At 38.6% G+C, this 23,643-nt stretch overlaps 1 protein-coding gene across 1 annotated transcript in view; it reads left to right on the forward strand.

Moving 5' to 3' along the window:
- The first annotated feature begins 11,661 nt into the window (after window positions 1-11,661).
- Window positions 11,662-23,643, forward strand: part of ptprna (protein tyrosine phosphatase receptor type Na) — a 35,517-nt gene continuing 23,535 nt past the window's right edge. The window contains exons 1-8 of the mRNA XM_088353131.1: window positions 11,662-11,970; window positions 16,446-16,496; window positions 20,795-20,905; window positions 20,991-21,096; window positions 21,171-21,297; window positions 22,662-22,857; window positions 22,920-23,054; window positions 23,125-23,253. Of these exons, the coding sequence (XP_088209257.1) occupies window positions 11,895-11,970; window positions 16,446-16,496; window positions 20,795-20,905; window positions 20,991-21,096; window positions 21,171-21,297; window positions 22,662-22,857; window positions 22,920-23,054; window positions 23,125-23,253 (931 nt within the window). The 5' untranslated portion in view covers window positions 11,662-11,894. The remainder of the gene's footprint in view (window positions 11,971-16,445; window positions 16,497-20,794; window positions 20,906-20,990; window positions 21,097-21,170; window positions 21,298-22,661; window positions 22,858-22,919; window positions 23,055-23,124; window positions 23,254-23,643) is intronic.

Consider the following 23,643-nt stretch of genomic DNA (forward strand, 5'->3'; position numbering starts at 1 on the left):
ACAAAAAAAACCAAAAGATCTTAAAATTAAATACAAGGTGTGTGGAACTCTTTGCACTTCAGTTTTTTTTAACGATTCCAAAATGTTTTCAGAACAATTTCATCCTGTACGAAGATAAGGCAAGTATCCGCCTTTCCTATTCCAAAACCAAATATGAAATAGAAAAAAGTTAACGGGTTATTAAATGTAAAATTTTGTATACATTTATAAGGACAATGTATTCCACCGGTGATTTACATTCTCTTTATTGTATCGCTATGGAAAGGAAATGATCAAATAAGAAATTAAAAAAATTGACTGCGCTATCTAGTGACAATATGGCGGGAAGCATCTTGCCACAAATTCCTCCGAGGGGCTTTCACAGACGAATCGGGAAGAGAAAATGAGTAAGCTCCCGGTTGACTAAGGAGATCCGATACAGGGATGACAGTCAGCCAGTTAAACAAACTTAAATTAGCTCTCAGATCTCATCACGGCCGGCCGGGGGGAAAGCATGTCTCAAACAAGTCAGGGAATATTAATGGTCAGGCCTTTGACAACAGAATGATGTCACTTGCCTTGAAAATATAACATTACCAAATTTTGAGAAAAAATAATTGTAGACAAGCGTGCATTTGAACAGTTTGAGGCTCCACGACTCAGTCAAGTCAAGTCATGTTAATTTGTATAGCCCTTAATCACAATGAGTCTCAAAGAGCTACACATTCCACAGATTATAGATAGATAGATAGATAGATAGAGAGAGAGAGAGAGAGAGAGAGAGAGAGAGAGAGAGAGAGAGAGAGAGCGATAGATAGATAGATAGATAGATAGATAGATAGATAGATAGATAGATAGATAGATAGATAGATAGATAGATAGATAGATAGATAGATAGATAGATAGATAGATAGATAGATAGATAGATAGATAGATAGATAGATAGATAGATAGATAGATAGATAGATAGATAGATAGATAGATAGATAGATAGATAGATAGATAGATAGATAAATAGATAGATAGATAGATAGATAGATAGATAGATAGATAGATAGATAGATAGATAGATAGATAGATAGATAGATAGATAGATAGATAGATAGATAGATAGATAGATAGATAGATAGATAGATAGATAGATAGATAGATAGATAGATACTTTATTCATTCCCGAAGGGAAATTCACACTTCCAGCAGTATGCTTCTGTTGTTTATTACGCGCTCGGCCAAAAGTTCGACGTCCCTGCAGCAGATGGAAATCTTTGTGCTCAGGGTTACACCACCTCGAGTTCACATAGATAGCGAGTCCGCCTCCCCTCTGCTTCCTGCAGGCTTTTGTGTCTCTGTCTGCCTTAACAGCGCTAAAGCCGGGTAGCTCCACGTTAGCGTCTGGAATGCTAGACGTGAGCCACGTTTCCGTAAAACACAGCAAACGGCACTCCTTGTGCGCTTTGATGTTTTTCACCAGCACAGCCAGTTCGTCGGTCTTATTGGTAGAGAGTTCACATTTAACAGGATTACGGACAGTACCGAAGACTTATAACGCCGCTAGCCGCTTAGCTAGCTCCAGCTCTGTATCCACGATAGGGCCCCCTTCATCACGCCGGCACGAGAATTCTTCAGGGCAAGGAGTTGATTCCTCAAATAAACGCTTTTTTGTGCGTCGCATGTGTGTGTGTGTGTGTGTGTGGGAGCCGACCCCTGATTAATCATGGATAAGGCAAGGAAAAATAATAATAAAGAAAAATGCAACATACATTTGAATATACTCATTACTTCTTTTTTACTTACTTATAAACATAATACATCTATTTATCTACAGAAGTTGTTGTAACGTCGCTACAGTGTTCTAAGTGTTGTTCAGATTTACTGTCAGGTGGTAGGCCTCGAGTCTTTTTAAACCACCTGCAGGATTCAATCTATGTGAAGTACTTGTGTGAAGCTAGTGCCTTGGAAATTTTCCACTGACTTCTGTGTTCCACCCTATTTGTATTCAAATGATGGTCAGCCTTTTGAATGCGCACTTGTGAAATCTTCACTGCCTCATTCTGTTCTCAAAGGTCCAGAGTATTTTTATTTTTTTGTAATAAAAACCTCAAACTAAATGCTCTAGAGGGGCATCTTTAACCTCTCTTATCTCTTTCAGTTTTAATACATTTCCTTTCTTATTCATGAGAAAAGTAACAAACAGGGCCTAGTATCAGTTAATGGTCACGAGGGTCAATAAAAAAACTATCACGGTACCACGGCCTCCTTATAGATCAGGGGTGTCAAATTCATTTTAACTCGGGGGCCACACGATAGAACAAACATTCTGTCGGTGGCCAGACTAGTAGATTAAAGAGAAAGAAAAAGAGAGGTAAGGAGATAAGAGAAAGAATGAGGGAAAAGGAGAGAGGGCGGGACAAAGAAAGAAAAAGAGAGAGAGAGGGAGATAGCGTGAGAAACAAAAGATAAAAAGTCATGAGAGAGGGGGAAAAGAAAGCAAGAGGAAGAAAGAAATCCAAAGAGAAATAGAAAGACAGAAAGAGAGAAAAGAGAAAAGAAAGCGCGAAGGCTATGACGAGAGAAGGGGAAAAGAGAGAAAAGGAAAAAAGGAAGTTAGAGCAAAAGAGGTTAAAAGACACAGAGAGAGAAAGAGACAAAGAACAACAAAGGAAGAGAAAAAGAGAGACACGGAGAGTGAAAGAGACAGAGACAGAGTGGGAGAAAAGGGGTGGAAAAGAAAGAGAGAGAGAAGGAGAGAGAGAGAGAGAGAGAGAGAGAGAGAGAGAGAGAGAGAGAGAGAGAGAGAGAGAGAGAAAGAGAGAGAGAGAGAGAAATAAATACAAGTACAGTGTCTTTGTGAGAGGCACCTGGCTTTGGTAACAGCAAGTTGACATATTTCAACCTGCAGCTTTCTCTTGCGCTTCTCTGCTGAGTGTTGTCTCGCGAGCCGGATTCAATCCCTTAGCGGGCCTGATCTGGCCCGCGGGCCGCCTGCTTGACACCTGTGCTATAGATGCTGTGTCACGTCTAGACATGCGACTACCGAGCTGGACAGTCCGAGGTTCCAAATCACGTGTTTAAAATCAGGCCGATAACGTGCACAGACGATGGCGTCCAGCTGCTCTCATCCGTTTTAAGTGTTGGATGCATGTTGCCTAGCAACCACAAAAAACACGTATACACACATGCCAACACGTTGAGCTGCCATACCAGAGCGTCAAGGACGAGGAAAGGAGGCTAAAGGCATGCCCGTGTGTTTGCCTTCGTCGATTGCATACAAATGTGTAACATGCAAAGCAGCTAGAAATGTATTTTTGTTTGTCCGTTGGGTCGCCACAGGCTAAATGTGACAAGAAAAAGCTATTACAATCGACATTTATTTTTACAAAACCACATGATTTGAGCTTTTTTCTAATTTCATTCAGCCATATGTAACAGAGTTGAAATTTGATTGTTTTGAATGTTTTTTTGAATTCTCACAAAATCTGTGTTTTTGTGGTCTCATCTCATCTCATCTCATCAGCCGTACCGCTTATCCTCATTAGGGTCGCGGGGGGGCTGGAGCCCATCCCAGCCATCTCCGGGCAGTGGGCAGGGGACACCCTGAACTGGTTGCCAGCCAATCGCAGGGCACACTGGGACAGACAACTCATTCGCTCATTCACACCTAGGGACAATTTGGACCGGCCAATTCACCTGAAATGCATGTTTTTGGAACGTGGGAGGAAACCGGAGTGCCCGGAGGAAACCCACGCAAGCACGGGGAGAACATACAAACTCCGCACAGGAAGTCTGGAGCTGGATTTGAACCCACGCAGGAGGTTCCCATGACATGAACTGTGCCGCACAAGCGCTAACCACTGCGCATTGCGCCCGCTTTGAGACTGGGAGGTCGCTGGTTCGCGCCTCGGCCGAGTCATACCAAAGACTTATAACATTGGTAAAATGGCGGCGCCCTCTGTTGGCTGCGGCTGCATCGGCTCGCTACAACGGGTCAGGTGTATCGACATTTCGTTCTGTGTACATTGTTACACAGAATGACAATACAAAGGAAATTATTATTATTATTATTATTACTGTTAATATTCTGGTACCTCATTCAATTGTTAAGTCATGGGCGTCTGCGACTGTCTTTTTCGTTTGGCACTTTATGGGCTTCAGCGCTTGCCGTAGCTTCAGCTAATTTGCGTCGCGCTGAAGGTAAGATGTGCCCAATATCAGTTGGATAAAAAAATTAATATTTTGCTAGATATATGAGCTGCTTTCACAAATTATTTTTGTATATAAAGATATATATGTTGTGCTAAATGATGTATATTAAAAAAAGCTCTAAATAAGAAGTAAAGTAATACAGCTTGAAACGATGATGCAACATGTTGTGATGCAAACACGCCACGAGGTGCGGCCTGTTGAGTGATGACCTGTTTTTTTGTATCTTTAATGTTTTAGATAATTGCAGTCGTGAACAGATGCCTTGACTTTTGTATTGTTTTGTTTACTGAATGCAGGCAATAAACCGAGTGACTGTGAAACCTTGTGTCGTGCATGAAAGAGGGTCGTTACAGATATGCAGTGTTCTCGTTTTCCCGCGTCCCTGCGCCCTAGACGCATTATTTTTGCTGGGGACGCATCGTGTCAAATCAACGTGCGTCCCTGGGACGCAACTTTTTTGACACGAAATTGTCATTATCATTTTTTCACAAAGATTTACCGCACTCCAAACCTTTCGTCAAGCAGATCCGCCATTGTTGTTTTGGTCTCGCGGTTCGAGTTTTCGTCTGCACGCCGATCTCGGGTTCGAGTTATGTAGTGAAAGTCCGTCTCTTTTTAGAGAACCGGCTTTTTCGGCTCAACTCATTAAAGAGCACGGCGGCGCAGTGGTTAGCCCGTATGCGGCACAGTTCTAAGGTTTTGGGAACCTCCTGCGTGGGTTCAACTCCAGCTACCGGACTTACTGTGCGGAGTTTGTATGTTCTCCCCGTGCTTGCGTGGGTTTCCCCCCACATTCCAAAGACATGTATTTCAGGTGGATTGGCCAGTCCAAATTGTCCCTAGGTGTGAATGAGCGAGTGAGTTGTCTGTCCCTGTGTGCCCTGCGATTGGCTGGCAACCAGTTCAGGGTGTCCCCTGCCCACTGCCCGATGATTGCTGGGATGGGATCCAGCACCCCTGCAACCCTACTGAGAATAAGCGGTGCAGCTAATGAGATGAGATGAGATGTTGAATAAAGAAGTTAAGAAAAAAAGGAAGTAGAAAAGGCGAAAATGAAAAAAGACAGGTTTGTGGTGATCCCTTTTAATAATAATTTAATGCAGAAAATGAATTCATAATTTGAATAAGAAAATGTATTATTCTGCTTAATTATATTTGCATATATTTTTTCGTTCTACAGTGAATGTCCAACACTTTTGAACTTTTTTTATAATAAACCTCATTCATGTTGAGCAACTCAGTGTCTCACAACAAAATGTTCATTAACAATAAATATGATATAAGGAAACACATGTACAATATAACATGTTAAACTACATAAATAAAAAAATATTTTTTTGTATTTTGTATGGGAAAATACGACAGTTTGTAAGGGCATGGAGCACACTAAATTTTGGGGACCCATAGATCTCTGTTGGGACCCATAGATTTTTGAGCATGCGAGTCCCCGGGACCCATCACTTTTCGGAGGTAAAATGAACACTGCATATGGCAATATGAGACATTAATTTCACACCACCCCAAGCCAACTGAGAATAGGGAAAATGTGTGAATAGCTGGCTCAAGGCCAACAATCTGGTATTTGAAATTTTCAGGCTTTTCGTCTACTTAGTTTTTTATAATCATACCTAGTCGGTTCTCTGTTTCTCCAGTACAAGAAACACTTGTGTATTACTGTTTTACCCAACAAACAAATAGAGTCGATTTCTGGCTGTCATCGTAGGAACTCTTTAGCTCAGGCCTTATTTGCTTGTGCAGCCATAACCACTAGAGGGGGGAAAAGGATAAAAAAAAAAAGTTTGAATGGTGCTTGACTACGTCACATCATAACGGAATGAGATTTTAAATAAGGACATCTTTACAGAAAACGTGTCGGGTTTGGATAGTGTCAATGTACAGAAACAGAACAATAAAGTTTACTTAAATCAAACACAAACAATATCTAAATGAACTAAAGGTGAAAGCCAGAAGACGCAGTGTATGTTGAAAGGCAAACTAGCTCTATATCACAGGTGTCAAACAGGCGGCCCGCGGGCCAGATTAGGCCCACTAAGGGATTGAATCCGGCCCGCGAGACAACACTCAGCAGAGAAGCACAAGAGAAAAACAAGCTGCAGGTTGAAATATTTCAACTTGCTGTTACCAAAGCTAGGTGCCTCACAAAAACCCTGTACTTGTATTTATTTATTTCTCTCTCTCTCTCTCTCTCTCTCTCTCTCTCTCTCTCTCTCTCTCTCACTCTCTCTCTCTCTCTCTCTCTCTCTCTCTCTCTTTCTCTCTCTCTATCTCTCTCTCTCTCTCTTTTCCACCCCTTTTCTCCCACTCTGTCTCTTTCACTCTCTGTGTCTCTCTTTTTCTCTTCCTTTGTTGCTCTTTGTCTCTTTCTCTCTCTATGTCTCTAAACCTCTTTTGCTCTAACTTCCTTTTTTCCTTTTCTTTCTTTTCTCTTTTTCTCTTCATATCCTTCGTACTTTCTTTTCTCTTTTCTCTCCTTCTGTCTTTCTATTTCTCTTTGGATTTCTTTCTTCCTCTCCCTTTCTTTCCCCCCTCTCTCACGACTTTTTATCTTTTGTTTCTCACGCTCTCTCCCTCTCTCTTTTTCTTTCTTTGTCCTGCCCTCTCTCCTTTTCCCTCCCTCTTTCTCTTATTTCTTTATCTCTCTTTTTCCATCCATCCATCCATCCATTATCTGCACCGCTTATCCTCAGTAGGGTCGCCGGGATCTCTCTTTTTCTTTCTCTTTAATCTACTAGTCCGGCCCCCGACAGAATGTTTGTTCTATTGTGTGGCCCCCGAGTTAAAATGAGTTTGACACCCCAGCTCTATATGAACAAAACATTAAAAGTATAGATTAGAATTGTTTTATTTGGTCATTAATAACAAGAATGTCTACATTGTTTACGAGGAGAGTCTACGCGGCACCTCGGGATAAACATGAAGTAAAAGACTTAAAAGAAAAAAGATACTGTGGCTTGCAAAACAATTTGCCCCCTTTGAACTTCGTGACATTTTGCCACATTTCAGACTTCAGACATAAATATATAAAACTGTAATTTCTTGTGAAGCATCAACAATGAGTGGAACACACTTTATTGGATATTTTAAACTTAAAAAAAAAAAAAAACGAAAAAGTGGGTGTGCTAAATGATTCAGCCCCTTTACTTTCAGTGCAGCAAACTCTGTCCAGAGGTTCAGTGAGGATCTCTGAATGATTCAACATTGTTCTAAATGACTAACTATGATAAAAGGAATCCACCTGTGTGTAATCAAGTCTCTGTATAAATGCACCTGCACTGTGATAGTCTCAGAAGTCTGTTTAAAGCGCAGAGAGCATCATGAAGAATGAGGAACACACCAGGCAGATCCGAGATACTGTTGTGGAGAAGTTTAGAGCTGGATTTGGATACAAAAATATTTCCCAAGCTTTAAACACCCCAAGGAGCAGTGTGCAAGCAATAATATTGAAATGGAAAGAGTATCAGACCACTGCAAATCTACCAAGATCGGGCCGTCCCCCTAAACCTTCAGCTCAAACAAGGAGAAAACGGATCAGAGATGCAGCCAAGAGGCCCATAATCACCTTGGATGAACTGCAGAGGTCTACAGCTGAGGTGGAATAATATGTCCATAGGACAACAATCAGTCGTATACTGCACAAATCTGGCCTTTATGGAAGAGTGGCAAGGTGCAAGCAATTTCTTAAAGATATCCATAAAAATTGTTGTTTAAAGTTTGTGACAAGCCACCTTGGAGACACACCAAACATGTGGAAGAAGGTGCTCTGGTCAGATGAGACCAAAAATGAACCTTTGGGCAACAATGCAAGACGTTATGTTCGGCGTAAAAGCAGCACAGCTCATCACCCTCAACACACCATCAACACAGTCAAACATGGTGGTGGCAGCATCATGGTTTGGTCCTGCTTTTCTCTAGCAGGAACAGGGAAGATGGTTCAAATTGATGGGAAGATGGATGGAGCCAAATACAGGACCGTTCTGGAAGAAAACCTGATGGAGTCCGCAAAACACCGTAGACTGGGAATGGGATTTGTCTTCCAACAAGACAATGATCCAAAACATAAAGCAAAAGCTACAATGGAATAGTTCGCCAAAAAAATATCAAGGTGGCCAAGTCAAAGTGCAGACCTCAATCCAATTGAGAATCTGTGGAAATAACTGAAAACTGCTGTTCACAAACACTTTCCATCCAACCTTACTGAGCTCGAGCTGTTTTGCAAGGAGGAATGGGAAAAAAATATCAGTTTCTCGATGTGCAAAACTGATAGAGACATACCCCGAGCGACTTGCAGCTGTAATCACAGCAAAAGGTGGCGCTGCAAAGTATTAACTCAATGGGGCTGAATCATTTTGTAAACCACTTTTTCATTTTTTATTTGTTAAAAAAGTTTAAAATATCCAATAAAGTGGTTTCCACTTCATGATTGTGTCCCACTTATTGTTGATTCTTCACAAGAAATTACAGTTTTATATCTTTATGTTTGGAGTCTGAAATGTGGCAAAAGGTCACAAATTTCAAGGGACCAAATAGTTACGCAAGCCACTGTATACAAATAAAATAATAAAATTAGACGTAATGGGATAAATTGGAATACCAACTAGTTGTAACTAAATCAAACATGAAATTGAGAGGACGCAGGTAACATCCTTAGGCACCGATAGAACATCTATATGATGTTCCAACATCAACCAGCTCTAACAGAACAAAGCAAGAGAGAAAGAAAACACAGGGAAAACACTCACGCGTGGATATAACAACATACTAATGTTCCACCACTAGTCAGCTCTAACAGAACAAAATATGGAAGAGGACAATGCAGGGAAAATAGTCACAAGTGGATTGAACAATTATATAATGTTCCAACACTAACCAGTTCTAACGGAACAATACATGAAATAAAAAAACAGGGAACAACTACATAATGTGTTCCAAAGTCCCTTGTGCGTTAGTTTTAACTATTTCGATTATTTTCCTCGTTCGCAATAGCTTTTTTATATTTGCCATGTGCGGAGGTGCTTCTCTTTCACTACATCCACACGGAGTGGTGCGCTCACTCTCAGGTCCGCCCCACTCCTGCCCCCCTTCCACCCGTGGAGCTGCCCAAAGTGTATTTTAACCAAAGTGCAACTAACAAAACAACATCAACAAACAAGTATGAACAAATAAAATTCCATGAAATGAAATCCATCCATCCATTTTCTGCGCCACTTCTCCTCACCAGGTTTGCGGAGGGTGCTGGAGCCCATCCCAGCTATCTTCAGGCAGTGGGCAGGGGACATCCTGAACTGGCTACCAGCCAGTCACAGGCAATGAAATGAAATGATGAATGCAATTTAATGCCTGGGAGCACTCTTCCACTGCATCCTTTCAAGCATCCATTCATTCATGGACTCATTCACATGAGTCTCACACTAACATACATCATGCACTCATAGTCAAGTCAAGTCATGTTTATTTATATAGCCCTTAATCACAAAGAGTCTCAAAGGACTGCACAGATCAAGGACTATTGCAAACTACAGACTATTATGGCACCATCTCCTGATCTAAAACCTACATGAGGGCAAATAATACACAGTTATTATCAAAATAAAATATAGGTTATTTATATGCTATAGAATAGAGGTGTGTTTTAAGCTAAGATTTAAACATTTCCACTGAGGTTGCAGATCGAATCTCAGGGAGAAGAGCATTCCACAGCACCGGGGCCCGAATGGAGAACGCTCTCAAACCTGCGGATCTCTTCTTGGCTCTTGGGATCACTATTAGACCAGCATTTTCAGAGCGAAGGTTCCGGACCGGAACATAGGGGGAACTTTAATCTGAAAGATGTAAGGGAACAAGTCCTTGCATGATTTTGTACACACCCAACAGAACCTTGAAATCACATCTTAAGCTAACAGGGAGCCAATGCAGGTTAGCTAAAATCGGGGTAATGTGATCAAACTTTCTTGTCTTAGTTAAAAGCCTCGCTGCAGCATTTTGTACCAGCTGAAGGCTCTTGATTTTGGACTTCCGAAGACCGGAGAGTAGTGCATTACAATAATCGAGACGGGAGGTAACAAACACATGAAGTATAATCTCCGCATCCGACTGAGAAAGTAAAGGGCGAATTTTAGCATTGTTGCGAAGATGGGAAAAAAGCTGTTCTAGTAATATTCTTAATGTGTGTTTGAAAGGACAGATCAGGGTCAAATATGACACCTAAGTTTTTGACTGAGTCACTCTGGGTGATATTACATTTGTCAATGTTCAGAGCAGTTTTTGAGAACAAGTCACGACATTCAGATGGACCAATATCTAACATTTCGGTCTTTTCAGAGTTAAGGCGCAAAAAGTTGAGTGACATCCATTCTTATATCTCAATGAGGCAAGTCTCCAAATTTCCACAGTTTAGTGTGGCAGATTCCTCCATCGGAAGATATAGTTCAGTGTCATCTGCATAGCAATGGAAACTGATATTATCCTTGCGAATAATATCACCTAATGGAAGCACGTAAATGCTGAAAAGAAGGGGGCCAAGTACTGAACCCTGCGGAACACCATAGGTAACACTAAAGGGCTCAGATGGCATTTCACCATGTTCATACAGTGCGTCCAATCTGAGAGGTAGGATCTGAACCATAAGAAGACTGAATTGTGTTTATCCCAAGTTCAATTACTGACACTACAAGGACAGAGAGGGATGACTAGAAGCCATAGAGCGTGAGATCATTTATTCCTCATGCCATGAGGCTCTTTAACTCCACCCGGGGGAGTAAAATCTCACATTAACCCCCACCCCCACATTAACATATAACCCAATTTTTATTACAGAGTGTACTTTCCGTAGCACTATTTAAATACTCTATAGCAAAACGTTATATTGGGTATTTTTGTATTCTATATCTTTATTTTATTTTATTTTTTTTTCAACACAAGGATACTGCTGGAAGTGTGAATTTCCCTACGGGGATGAATAAAGTATCTATCTATCTATCTATCTATCTATCTATCTATCTATCTATCTATCTATCTATCTATCTATCTATCTATCTATCTATCTATCTATCTATCTATCTATCTATCTATCTATCTATCTATCTATCTATCTATCTATCCATCTATTTATTATTATCTTAATCCAAATAGTTTATTTTGTATTTCATTAGCAAATTTTGCTATTAGAGAAATACAGAAAGGAAAATGTAAAGGAAAGTGATCTAGTTACATTATTGCAAATATATGGTATCCAGATTACGTAAATGACTACGTTTTTTTCAACAGGTTAATAGTAACTGTATCGGATTACATTTATAAAGTAACCCCCCTAACCCTGATGGGTTTTTGCAATAGAAAATTGCGAGAGAGAGCAGGTGTTGCCATGTAAATAAAGGTAGCCGTCCCCCTTTTCTATTTGCGACTGCGATGACGCACCTGCAGCTCGGGTCACGGTTCACTCGCTTTTACGTTATTTCCGCAATGAATCTGGCCACGCCCACCTCCCCACCTCAGTTGGCGCTTTCCCAACGGGAGCAATTCACACTTTTTGCATCCAGACAGTCGCTCTCTCTTGCTCCCTCAAAAAAAGATTTTGTTCAAAACGCAAGCCACCTACACTGGCTCTCGAACCGTTTTACAATATGAGGATTTAAAAGAAGGGAAACAAGAGCAAAGATTCTTGATTGTGATCTACCGTGACACTTGAACGCACCATGCAGCATCTGAGGACATGGCGAATCCTGCTTCTTCTCACTATCATCTTTCACCAAGGGATGTCTGACAGATACGGTAAGATCATGAAAAAGACAAATAAGCAAAGTCTGCATGGTGGAGTGTTTTTCCCCTCCCATTTCCCTCTCTAACTGACAGCCTGAGCTGTGTTCATGCTTCTGTCTTAGTGTGCTATATTTTGAGTTTGTATTAATTTGAATATGTATTTAAATTGTCTTGATTCACAAAGTAAAGAAACTACTACGATGTTATAAATTCTAAACAACGAAGGAGACTGCTGGAAATGTGAATTTCCCTACGGAGATGAATAAAGTACCTATCTATCTATCTATCTATCTATCTATCTATCTATCTATCTATCTATCTATCTATCTATCTATCTATCTATCTATCTATCTATCTATCTATCTATCTATCTATCTATCTATCTATCTATCTATCTATCTATCTATCTATCTATCTATCTATCTATCTATCTGTCTATCTATCTATCTATATGGTATGCATAGCAACATAATACATGAATACATTGTTCACTGTGTACGTAGACACATAATAAATACATCCATATCCAAACAAATCAATAAATACACATTAATGAATAAATAAATTATATACAGTATGCATGAACATAGATACAATAAGTAAATACTGTACATACATACATACATTATATATTGTACAATAAGCATGACAAATAAATAAATAAATGAACGAATGAATGAATGAGTGAGTGAATGAATGAATAACTACATAAATACATAAATACATAAATAAATTAAAATACATTTTACACAGCATGCACAGGCATTAGTGCATGGTTGGTTGGATCTCTTAACCACTAGGGTCTTAGGGGCACCATTTCCTGTGGTGTGTCTTGGGCAAGTACAACATTAGTGCATACATACATTAGTGCATACATACATACATACATAATAAATACAAACAAATACATTATAAACAGTATGCATGAACACATAAAAAACAGTTAAATGAATAAAGTATGTACAGTATGCATAGACAGAAAAAAGCAAATAAATGAATATATAAATGAATACAATATATACAGTATGCATAGACACATACTAAACAAGTAGATAAATACATAAAGTTTATACAGCATGCATGAAACATAAAAAATAAATAGACGAATGAATAATTCATATACCATGTACATATAAAATCAAAAATGAATACATACATGAATACCGTATTTTCAAGACCATACGGCAGAAAAGGGCGCAGTTTCAGTAACTGGTTCTATTTCCGAATTGAACACTACAGGGGGCGTACCAAACGATAAGGTGTGGGTGCCCTCTGCTCGCATGAAATGTATACCCTTGTGCATACAAGGTGCAAATTATCTGTTCTTCACTGTTCTAGTACATTCCACCCAAATATAGATAAGAAGATGTTTTTGTAACATTTGCACCGCGAGGGGGGACATTTTCATGCCGGGGTGATGGTCGGGTCATTTTTTGGCACAAAACAGAAAAGCATACTGAGTTTGATTGTGGTTTTTAAAGTATTGATTACAAAGTAAATCACACGGATCAAAACTTGTCGGAGTTCGTTTTTCAGTTTTCTCCAACTTGCAAACCTTCGATTCATTATTCTTCAATTCTCTCGCGCCTGTTGCTCCATTTCCACGTTTTTCCGCTTGCCGTAGAAATCAACACACTACGGCGGACGAAAACACGGAAAGCATTTAATGGGGGGAAAGTGAGGTTATGGATTTCCGGTAAATAATACTTTTGGGGGAACTCTGTTCCGCCTCTGGCAACACAATAACTTTCGAATAGATACGGCGTAAGCATCCATGAGCACTTTCGCTAACAATGCACTGCGTCTGACATCACACGTCCTATGGCATTCACACAAGAGACGCATAGAAGTGGCATTTAATTGGAAAATGTGAACAATCTCACAAAAAACATGGGATTTCACCCAAATGTATTGTGAGTCTTGACTCGGCCAACCTCAAACCCGCGACCTTCCAGTCTCAGGAGCGTGTGCCAAACCCCAAGGCCACCAAGCTGGTGTTCGTCCGCTATTCTGCATGAGAGACGAGGTGCAATGACCAATAGGGAGCGCCCTAAAATTTAAATTATGTGCGCCTTATGGTCGGGAAAATATGGTAGATACAATTAAATAAATTATAAACAGTGTGCATACTAAATGTTTAAATGAATGACGTTTATACAGTATATATAGATGCATAATAAATACATACCGTGCACAAATACATACATACATTAATCAATACAAATAAATATATTATATACAGTATGCATGGTCAAATACTACATTTGCAACTGAATATATCACAAATAAATTGGTAAACTTTTTAATTTTGTGAATTCCTTGAGTATAAATCACAAGATACGAACTAGTTGTCGTGTAAATCTATGTGAAAAAAATGTTGACTGCTGTTTGTGGAAAAATTCAATAATATATATTTTAATATTACAATCTGGGTTGATTGTTTCTGGTATTGAAAGTTTTTTTCAGAACCCAATCAGTATATTCAATATCAAATATGTAAATAAGGTTTGAATCAGCCTTTGATATTGAAGATTGTATTACTATGAAAATTGTTTTTGTTACAATGTTCTCGCAAATTGTCTTTCACAAACAAACATTGTGTTAAAAAAGAGGTGGGCGAGTGTCAGTGAAACCTTGCAGGAAAAAGAACATTTGTTTTATCCATTCATGCTGAAAGCGTATCTTTTCCATTTCTGTTGCTTTGAGCAATCATTCACCAGGGACTCGTAAAAGAACACCATGAGGTTTGCTGTCCTTGAAGGCGTTTTGAGTCCGTTTTATATGAACTAAATGTGCTCATAAATATTCAAAATACATGTAAAGCGTTGACCCTTTGTCTGTCGAGGTTAAATCTTTTGTTGACAATCATTAGATACCGCTTCTTTTCACTTTAATTGTTTTTTAACTCATTTCTTAAAACATTTTAGACTAATGATATTAAAATGAAACATCACAAAGCGCATAAAGGCAGTTGCAATGGTAACACTATGCACAATATTTTCATTGTAGTCCTTAACCACTTCGCGCCTTGGACATCACTGCCTCAGTGTATCGCTGGGTAGTGAGCTTCGCTTGTGCGGCCGGGATCCATTATCTCCAAGTTGATGTTGCTTTGAGCGAGAACCATCTGAGTGCACTTTTGTCGGGCCTGGCAGCTCTTTTTTTATGTATTTTTCGTACTAAAATGAAATAAACTTGTGCAGCCGTGATCTGGTGGTAGTGGCTGCAATCTTTTATCACCAGTTGACTAATACTGTGAGCAGGGGCCGGCACAACACACTTTTTTCGGTTCAGGCAGCTGAAGGCTGTGGCCTGCTAAAATAAACTGCAATATATTGGCTGCAATCAACTATCTCCAGTCAACTTTTGCAGAGAACATGAGCTGCGAGAGCAAGTTTGTCGTCATGCATGACGGCTTTTTTCCGTTCTTTAAACCTTTTATCCGTTCTTTCCTGTACTGCTGCGAGCAGATCTGGCAGAAGGAACTTTCTGCCCTCCGACGCATATAAAATGAAATTAATGCTTGTGGCCTTGATCCATTATCTTTGGTTGCACATTAAAGCGAACAGGGACTGGCAGAACACATTCTTTTTTGGTTCAAGCTGCTAAATGCATGACTTTGTCGCCCACCTAAAATGAACCACACTGTTTTAGCTGCAATCCCTTATCCCTAGCCTTCTATTGCTGAGCCGACAGAGCAAATATGTGTCATGACTGGCAGTTTTTATTTCAGTTCTTTTCATTTAAAAGGAACTGCACATGTGCGGCTGCAATCCATTATCCCCTTTGACTCTTGATGTGAGTGGGGGTCGTCAGAGTGCATGTTAAAAATGAGGGGGCAGTTTTTTGCGCAATGTAGGGGGTTCTGGTCCCTAATACTCATGATATACAAGGGATTACAGTATTTTTAAAGGGAAATCACCTCCTAGTAGTAAAAAAACAATTTGTATTTGAATAGAAAGAAAAAATACATGAACTATCATATAAACAGTATTTTTTTAAATACTCGTAGGTCAAAATATTTGCTTTTATTTTACAAAACAAGAAGCTTACCTAGAGGGAGCATGTTTGTTGCCATTTTGCTGCTACAGGTACCCAAAAACTTCAAAAATGCAGGGCAAAACAATGAAAAGGAAAATGGTGTGGTTTGGTCACTTTGAGCCACCATACTTTGTATTCTTCTTTGTAGCTTGTAGCGCTCATTTTGGGTTCCATTACACAATACAGGGATGTCTAGTCGTTAAATGTTAAACAGTGTCCGTTTAAACACATCTAGAGGATTTAAAAAAATACCATCAGCGCTATATGAAGTTTGATTTATTCCGTTATTCAATCAATCAAAGCTGAACAGCAAGGTTACAATGAAATCTTAGAGAAACAATTATATTGATTGTCTTTTTCACACAGGTTTTTAATTGTGCATGAAAATCACCATGTCAGACTTTCTCGAATTCACCTGTGGGCTTTGTTTATTTTTCCCGCCTCAGGTTGCCTGTTTGAGAGAAAACTGTGCTCAAGGGGTCAGTTTTGCTCGGATGGTGAGAAACACACAAAAACACACAAACACAAGCCATTATTTTACTGTGTGCAATATTGACCAGCTTTTGCAATAAAACCATGACAAATCGAGTCAAGGATTTTTTTCTTCCCCCAACATCTCCGTGCGTCCTTCTCCCACTCTTACCTCCTCGTCCCGTATGCTTCAGTTTAATGGAGTCCCCGCCTCTTGCTCTACCGTCTCCATGGCAACACTGACATCACGTCGCCAGTTGTTGTGCTACAGTGATGAGTCACTGACACCGGCTTACGCACTTCATAGCACCCAATACCAAATGTTCAGAAACTGGATCAAAAAAGAAAACCCAATCATTCAATCCTGGGTGCTTTTAGTCATTCCATTCACGAGCACGCAATTCTATAGAGAGTCATCGGAATTGTCAATTAGTAATTCCCCGTAACAATAAACATCAGCACATGCCGGATTGGATTTGTCTGACAAAGTAATCTACCAATAATTTATATTACGTTGTCAACAATCAATGATTTCTGCATAATATAATGCAGCATTCACCTTGCATTGGGCATTTCTGTTACAGGATAATTGCAAAGGAAGCAAATGGTTACAGGGTTCGTACAGGAGCCTAAAATACTTGAAAATGTTTTAATTCTAATGTTGTGCTTTCAAAGATTGTAAGGAATTGGTGTGAAGTGCTTGTAAATGCTTGAAATTGTTGACATGTTTCTCAAAAGGTCTGCTAAACCCATAGGGTTAGAAATAAATTAATCTACACTTGAGATATTTTGACTATGAAATGTCCACACCTTTGTGGTCTTATAACTTTGTGATTTCCAATTTTAAGATTTCCAACCTCTCAAAATGTTAATTGTATATAGTTATATTTAATTATTACAATTTAAAACCATAAAAATAAATAAAGAATGCCACCAGAATGTCAATATTCAACAATAGTTAATGTATTTCTAAATAGATTTTTTTTTTCTACATGAAAATATTTCTGGGCGGAAAAATATGAATAAACTCTCTGCTGTATGATGAGCATCCAAAATAAATCAAATTAATCCCCTTTAATCTGCCCATTGTAGCAATTCCCAGGCGGGTTTGTGTCAAATCGAGAGGGCGTACCGAGAGACTGCAGTGACTCATCGCTGCGCCAGAAAAATATAATCTCGCTTTCACTCATCGGCTCACATTGCAGTTTGGAAATTACTTTTTGGGCATTTTTCTGCAGAATTTCTGTAACTTAGCAGCATTTCAAATAATGACGTCTGTGTAGATTTATTCGACGTTTAAAAGTGTGTGGTCGTTGCTTCAAGGCAACCTTTAGAGGAGAACGAAATGTTCGTAAGGCGACAGCAAAAGGCCATTGTTGATTGGGGCACTGTGGCAATCAGCGTCCAATTGTGGGCTGCACTTCAATTGCATGAGTCATGTAAAGTGCTGCTGTGGCCGCATTGGGCAGAAAAGTAACATCGGGAAAGCTTTGCATATTTCATTCGCAGGAGAAGGTAGCAAACAGAGTGAAGTGCGGCAAGTTTTATTTCAGTAGGCGAAATCATATATATATATATATATATATATATAAATATGCAGTGCCTTGAAAAAAGTATTGGCTCCCCTAAGAACTTGTTGACTAATTGTCAGCTCAGGCTTCAACTAAAAAACTCAAAATATTTTCTAAGAATCAACAAAACAATCGTAAAAAAAAATGTATTTAACATTTTATATTGTGCTTACAAATAAAGAATTGAAAAGTAGTACAACCTCATTTCGCTGTGATCACGGCTACGAGTCGTTTTGGGTATGTCTGCTTAAGTTTTGCATCTTGAAAACAGTAATATTGGCCCATTCCTCCTTACAAAAACAGCTCAAGTTACTTAAGGTACGATGGTGATTGTTTGCGCAAAGCATTTTTCTGACCTTCTCTCAAATGTCCTATAGGATTAAAGTCTGTACTTTGGCTTGGCCATTCCAACACTTTTGCAGTATTTGTTAGTTTTAAACCATTCCATTGTAGATTTAGCTTAATGCTTATGGTTGTTGTCCTGTTGAAAGGTGAACCAGTACCCCATTCTCAGATCTCTTGCAGATTCCAACAGATTTTTTTCCAGAATCACCCTATATTTAGCTTCATCCATATTCCCATCTACTTTAACGATCTTTCCAATCGTTGCTGGAGAAAATACGCCCCGGGGCATGATGCTGCTACCACCATGTTTAACAATAGGGATGGTGTTTTCAGGGTGATGTGCAGCCTAAAGTAATGCTTAGCATTTAGCCCGAAAATATCAATTTGGTCGCATCTGACCGGAGCAGCATGTTCCATATGGTATTTGTGTCTACCATGTGGCTTCATGCAAACCCCATACAGGCTTTTTTATGGTATTCTTTCAGATAGGGCTCTCTTCTTGCCATACTTTATGCAGATTTATGAAGAGTATGATTATATAATAGTTGTTTTATGCACAGATTGCCCCAACTTTAAGATTTAAGTTTAAAGCCTGATATGTGGAGATATGACAAAAAGTTCCTGGGGGTCAATACTTAAGCTAGGCATTGTAAATATATATGTTTTCTCTCATTGGAAACAATGCATAATATGTTGCTATCAATAAATATCAAAAAAGAAAATTCCAATAATAATAACAATGATTATAATAATAATAATAATAATAATAATAATTTCCTTTGTATTGTCATTCTTTGTAACAATGTACATAGAACGAAATGTCGATACACCTGACCCGTTGTAGCGAGCCGATGCAGCCGCAGCCAACAGAGGGCGCCGCCATTTTACCAATGTTATAAGTCTTAGGTATGACTCGGCCGAGGCGCGAACCAGCGACCTCCCAGTCTCAAAGCGGGCGCCCTACCTAATAATACTGTATTCAATGTATTGTACATTCACTTTCTAAACCACATAACCTCAATGCGTAAAAAACTAATCATTTACAATGCCACTATGTTTAATCTAATTTTTTGGGGTTTTCAAATTAACATTTTACTTACTTTAGTGTATGTTTTTGTATATGTTTCCAGCAAAATGATCAAATATAATCGTCAAGCAGAGCAACATTGTCTGATATGGCTGGTGTCAGAAATTCTTGCTTATTAAAAAAGGTTTTTTGTGTTGGAAGCCTTTTTTGGGGCAAAAAGGAAAAATTATTTAATATTTGCAAACAGCTGTATAATACAATGGTGTGATACATAAGCATGTTTCCAAATGGAATAGAGCGAATCCTAATCTTTTAAGTATGTTTATTCCATATTTTCTTGCAGGAAAGACATATTTAAAATCAAAACAAGAAAAAAAATGTAATCAACAAAAGAAGAAAAAAGGACATTTCAGGCCTGCAATCATTCCGCAAGCAGCTCCTTTAACAACTAATACTTAAAGAAAAAAACGCAATGCTTGAAAATTTGTGTTTTATTAAGATAAACAATAATTTAACATAAGCAAAATTTTTCGCCGACTGCAATAGCAGAAAACGAATTATTTTACTTACTTTAAAAGGACAAGTTCCAAAATATATTGATACAAATGGCAAGAAAAATCATCAAACATTTCATAAGATATCAAAATATGAATGACGTTTTTTAGTAATTTCTTATTTTTTCATGAAAAGAACAATAATCTTTAACCTTTTTCATTATTTTTATAACCAAATATTATTGTTATTTTTAGTTAGAAAATACAGAAATATTGTAAAATAATCCCAAAAATATTTATTACATTCTCACCATGATTAAATAGTTTTGTTATTTTTAGATTAAACACATTCCCAAAAATGTAGTAAAAGAAGAAAAATAATCCTTAGAGTTAGTATTTGTGTATTTTAATAAAAAAAACAAGTTTAAAAAAAAATAGAAATTGTAAAAATATAATCAAATGAGAACAAAATCCTGAGAGATGTTTTATGTTAAATTAATGATAATACTTAAAATGTGCAGTATTAGCTTTTGTATATTTTTACTTATTTTACCAGAAACAGAAGAAAAACAAATTGTAAAATAAGACATAAAATCATTGTGTAATCTGTATGTAGAGTAGTATGTATTGTTATAATATTGATTTATATTATTATAATGAAAACCCTTAAATAAAATTAAGTGTTGTTCTCATGTATTTCACAATGGGGAAAAACTGTTAAAAGAGAGGGAAATAAAATAAATAAAAATAGTAAAATCATAAAAATAATCATTAAACTGAGAATAATTATCTACCAATAAAGCAATATTTTTTGGTTTGAAAAAAATACAGGTGAAAAAACACACTTCACGTGGATAATTGAGCATGTGTTTGTTGTATGCGTTCAGATGGACTGTTTGGTCAGTGTCTCAGTTCTAAGCAGGACCGGGTCCAGTACCAAGTGTCAGTTCCTGTATTAAAGCGAATGCAGGAAGTCCTTAAACAGCTCATGCTACAAGGTAACTTTATCATACCTAAGAAAATTCAAACAAAACAATTGTAGTGCTTCATATACAGTATTTTTCATGCCGACTTTGTGTACAGGTCTTTCCTGGCAGGATGACATCACACAATCCATTTTATCCAAAGAACTGAAGCGAGTTCCTCACATCTCCCAATCATCCAAACCAAACACTTCTTCACACCATTCGTAAGTTTTGTCTGCACGGTTCGCTTTACTTCATCCATAATCCTCACTGTGTCAGTCATATTCCGTTTCCTCAGGTCCAAGCAGCACGTCTCCAAGTCAGGGTACCCTACGGGCAAATACGTGGACTACAGGATTGTTGAACCTCCTCAGTCGCCAAAGCAAATACAGGGACTCGACATCAACCCTTACACGTACCAGCAGGTATGTGTAATACCAACTTTTAGGAATACGTTATAACCAGGGTTCGTACAGCTGCTTGAAATCCTACAAAATGTTTGCGTTTTAATCGTGTGTTATTTTTAAGTCTAAACTTTCAAAATAAGGACAGAAGACATCACTGGATTTTGAACTTGCAAGGATGACTTGGAGAAAAGCTCTCAAATAAAAATTCCATCCCTTCCTGAAGTTCTCCTCCGAGTCCCCTCTTTTTTTCAAGGTTATAGTCCAAAAAAAGGAATTGGCATCAAATGAAATCTCTTTGCACTTGTCCAATAGTAACAAACTTAACAATTTTCAAGAATTGAAAAGTGCTTGAATTTTGAAACAAGACAAACCTGTCTTTAAATACGGAATATAAGATTCGAAATTATTTTTACTGTCAATTTTTCGATTGAAATTTAATGCTAACAAATCTAAATATCCCATCTCAACAGCTGCACCGCTTATCCTCAGTAGGGTCGCGGGGGTGCTGGAGCCCATCCCAGCAATAATTAGGCAGTGGGCAGGGGACACCCTGAACTGGTTGCCAGCCAATCGCAGGGACAGACAACTCGATCGCTCATTCACACCTAGGGACAATTTTGGACCGGCCAATCCACCTGAAATGCATGTCTTTGGAATGTGGGAGGAAACCGGAGTGCCTGGAGGAAACCCACGCAAGCTAGGGGAGAACATACAAACTCCGCACAGTAAGTCCGGAAGCTGGATTTGAACCCACACAGGAGGTTCCCAGGACCTTAGCACATGCGCTAACCACTGCGCCGCGGTGCTGCCCAAATCTAAATATAAAGATATATAATATTTAATATGATGCCAAAACCGGGACGTTTTTTTAAGAAGAAGTGTAATGATTTAACATTGATTCTTTTTTTTAAACGCATTGATTTGCTTTTAAAAGCCCCAATTTGTAATATTTGACCACTAGATGGCACTGTGTTGTCTGTTGTGAGGGAGGGCCAGTGCCACAGAGCACAGTGCGGCGACAAGATGCCAGACAAATATGGAAGCGAACTAAGTGGGGATTCAACTATGTAAAATAAATTTTAAAAAAATTCAACTTTTAATTTAAAAAGAAATAAAAATTAACATTGGTATGATAGTTAATGTATGTTTGCTTAGTATTCAAATTGGGCACTAAATGATACACATTGTACCTTGAAGATACATTTTATATTAATAATTCAACACTTTTTCTTGAAAATAGCATTAAAATTCAATCAAATATAGTTGCAACTAGCTTGTATCATTAAACCAAAATTTAGAGGTGTCATGAAACATCACAAGTCATTCATGAAGCATCATGAAGCTTGAATTTCCCATGACTACAAAGATCTCTCCCATAACAGCACAGGTACCAAGACGAAGAAGAGAGATCTCTCATTGGAAGAGAAGGAAGCTATCCCCGCCCTTTGCCATGGCTGCAGACCAATCAGAGAGAGCGAGAACGTGACAGGCAACTCCTCCAAGAGGCTTTGTCTGCTTATTTGGCGTCTTCGCCGTCCTCCTATCGGGCTCGGGGTTCCGCCTCATTGGCATCCCCAGGTAAAGACATTAGATCAAGCGAAGGAGCATCTGGATACTTTTACTTAATAACATATTTTTAGGTGTGCCTTATTATGATGACATGCAAATGGGGACACCAATGGACTACGCGGACGATTATTCTATAGAGGAGCGACTTGCATCCAGAAACAGACAACCGCCGCTCCAGCACAGGGTCCCTCAATCAGGAGACAGTGGTGAGGAAACCACAAACCACGGTTTTAAGTTTGTTGTTCCTTCTCAAGATCACGGCGTTTGAATTTTTAGAGGGCTTGCTGCAAAAAATGTCAGGCGTCCTGCAGAAGTACGGAGTGGACCCTAAAGAGCTCAGCCAGGAGCAGCTCTACAAATTAGCCCTTATATTGCAACTGCTGCAAGCTCAGGACAAGACAGAAGGTATGAATAGAGTTAATTCAGGAAATCTGGACGATATGGTTGTTATGGAAAAATGAAGCTTCATGAAGACTTATTTTTTTTTCCCATTTATCTACATTCAAATGTTCATTTAAAGAGCAGTGGATATGTCATCCATTTAAGGTGTTTATAAGGTTAAACTATGAGCAACAACTATAGTAAATTTCTAACGAAACTTCTTCATGATACTCTAAGAAGCACTTGTGTTATTATTTTCACTCTTCTATTTACCTTTTGCCTATGCACTGGCCAACTGGAGAGCAGTGTAGTGGACTTAAACAATTACACAAATCTTTCAGAAGCTTCATGAAGCCTCATTTCTAAATTGATTTTGGTAAGTTGTTTTAGGACACCATTATCCTCTACATTTAT

This window comes from Urocampus carinirostris, chromosome 14 (genome assembly GCF_059441175.1).
Source record: "Urocampus carinirostris isolate Australia breed hairy pipefish chromosome 14, RoL_Ucar_1.0, whole genome shotgun sequence".
NCBI classification, from domain to species: Eukaryota; Metazoa; Chordata; class Actinopteri; order Syngnathiformes; family Syngnathidae; genus Urocampus; species Urocampus carinirostris.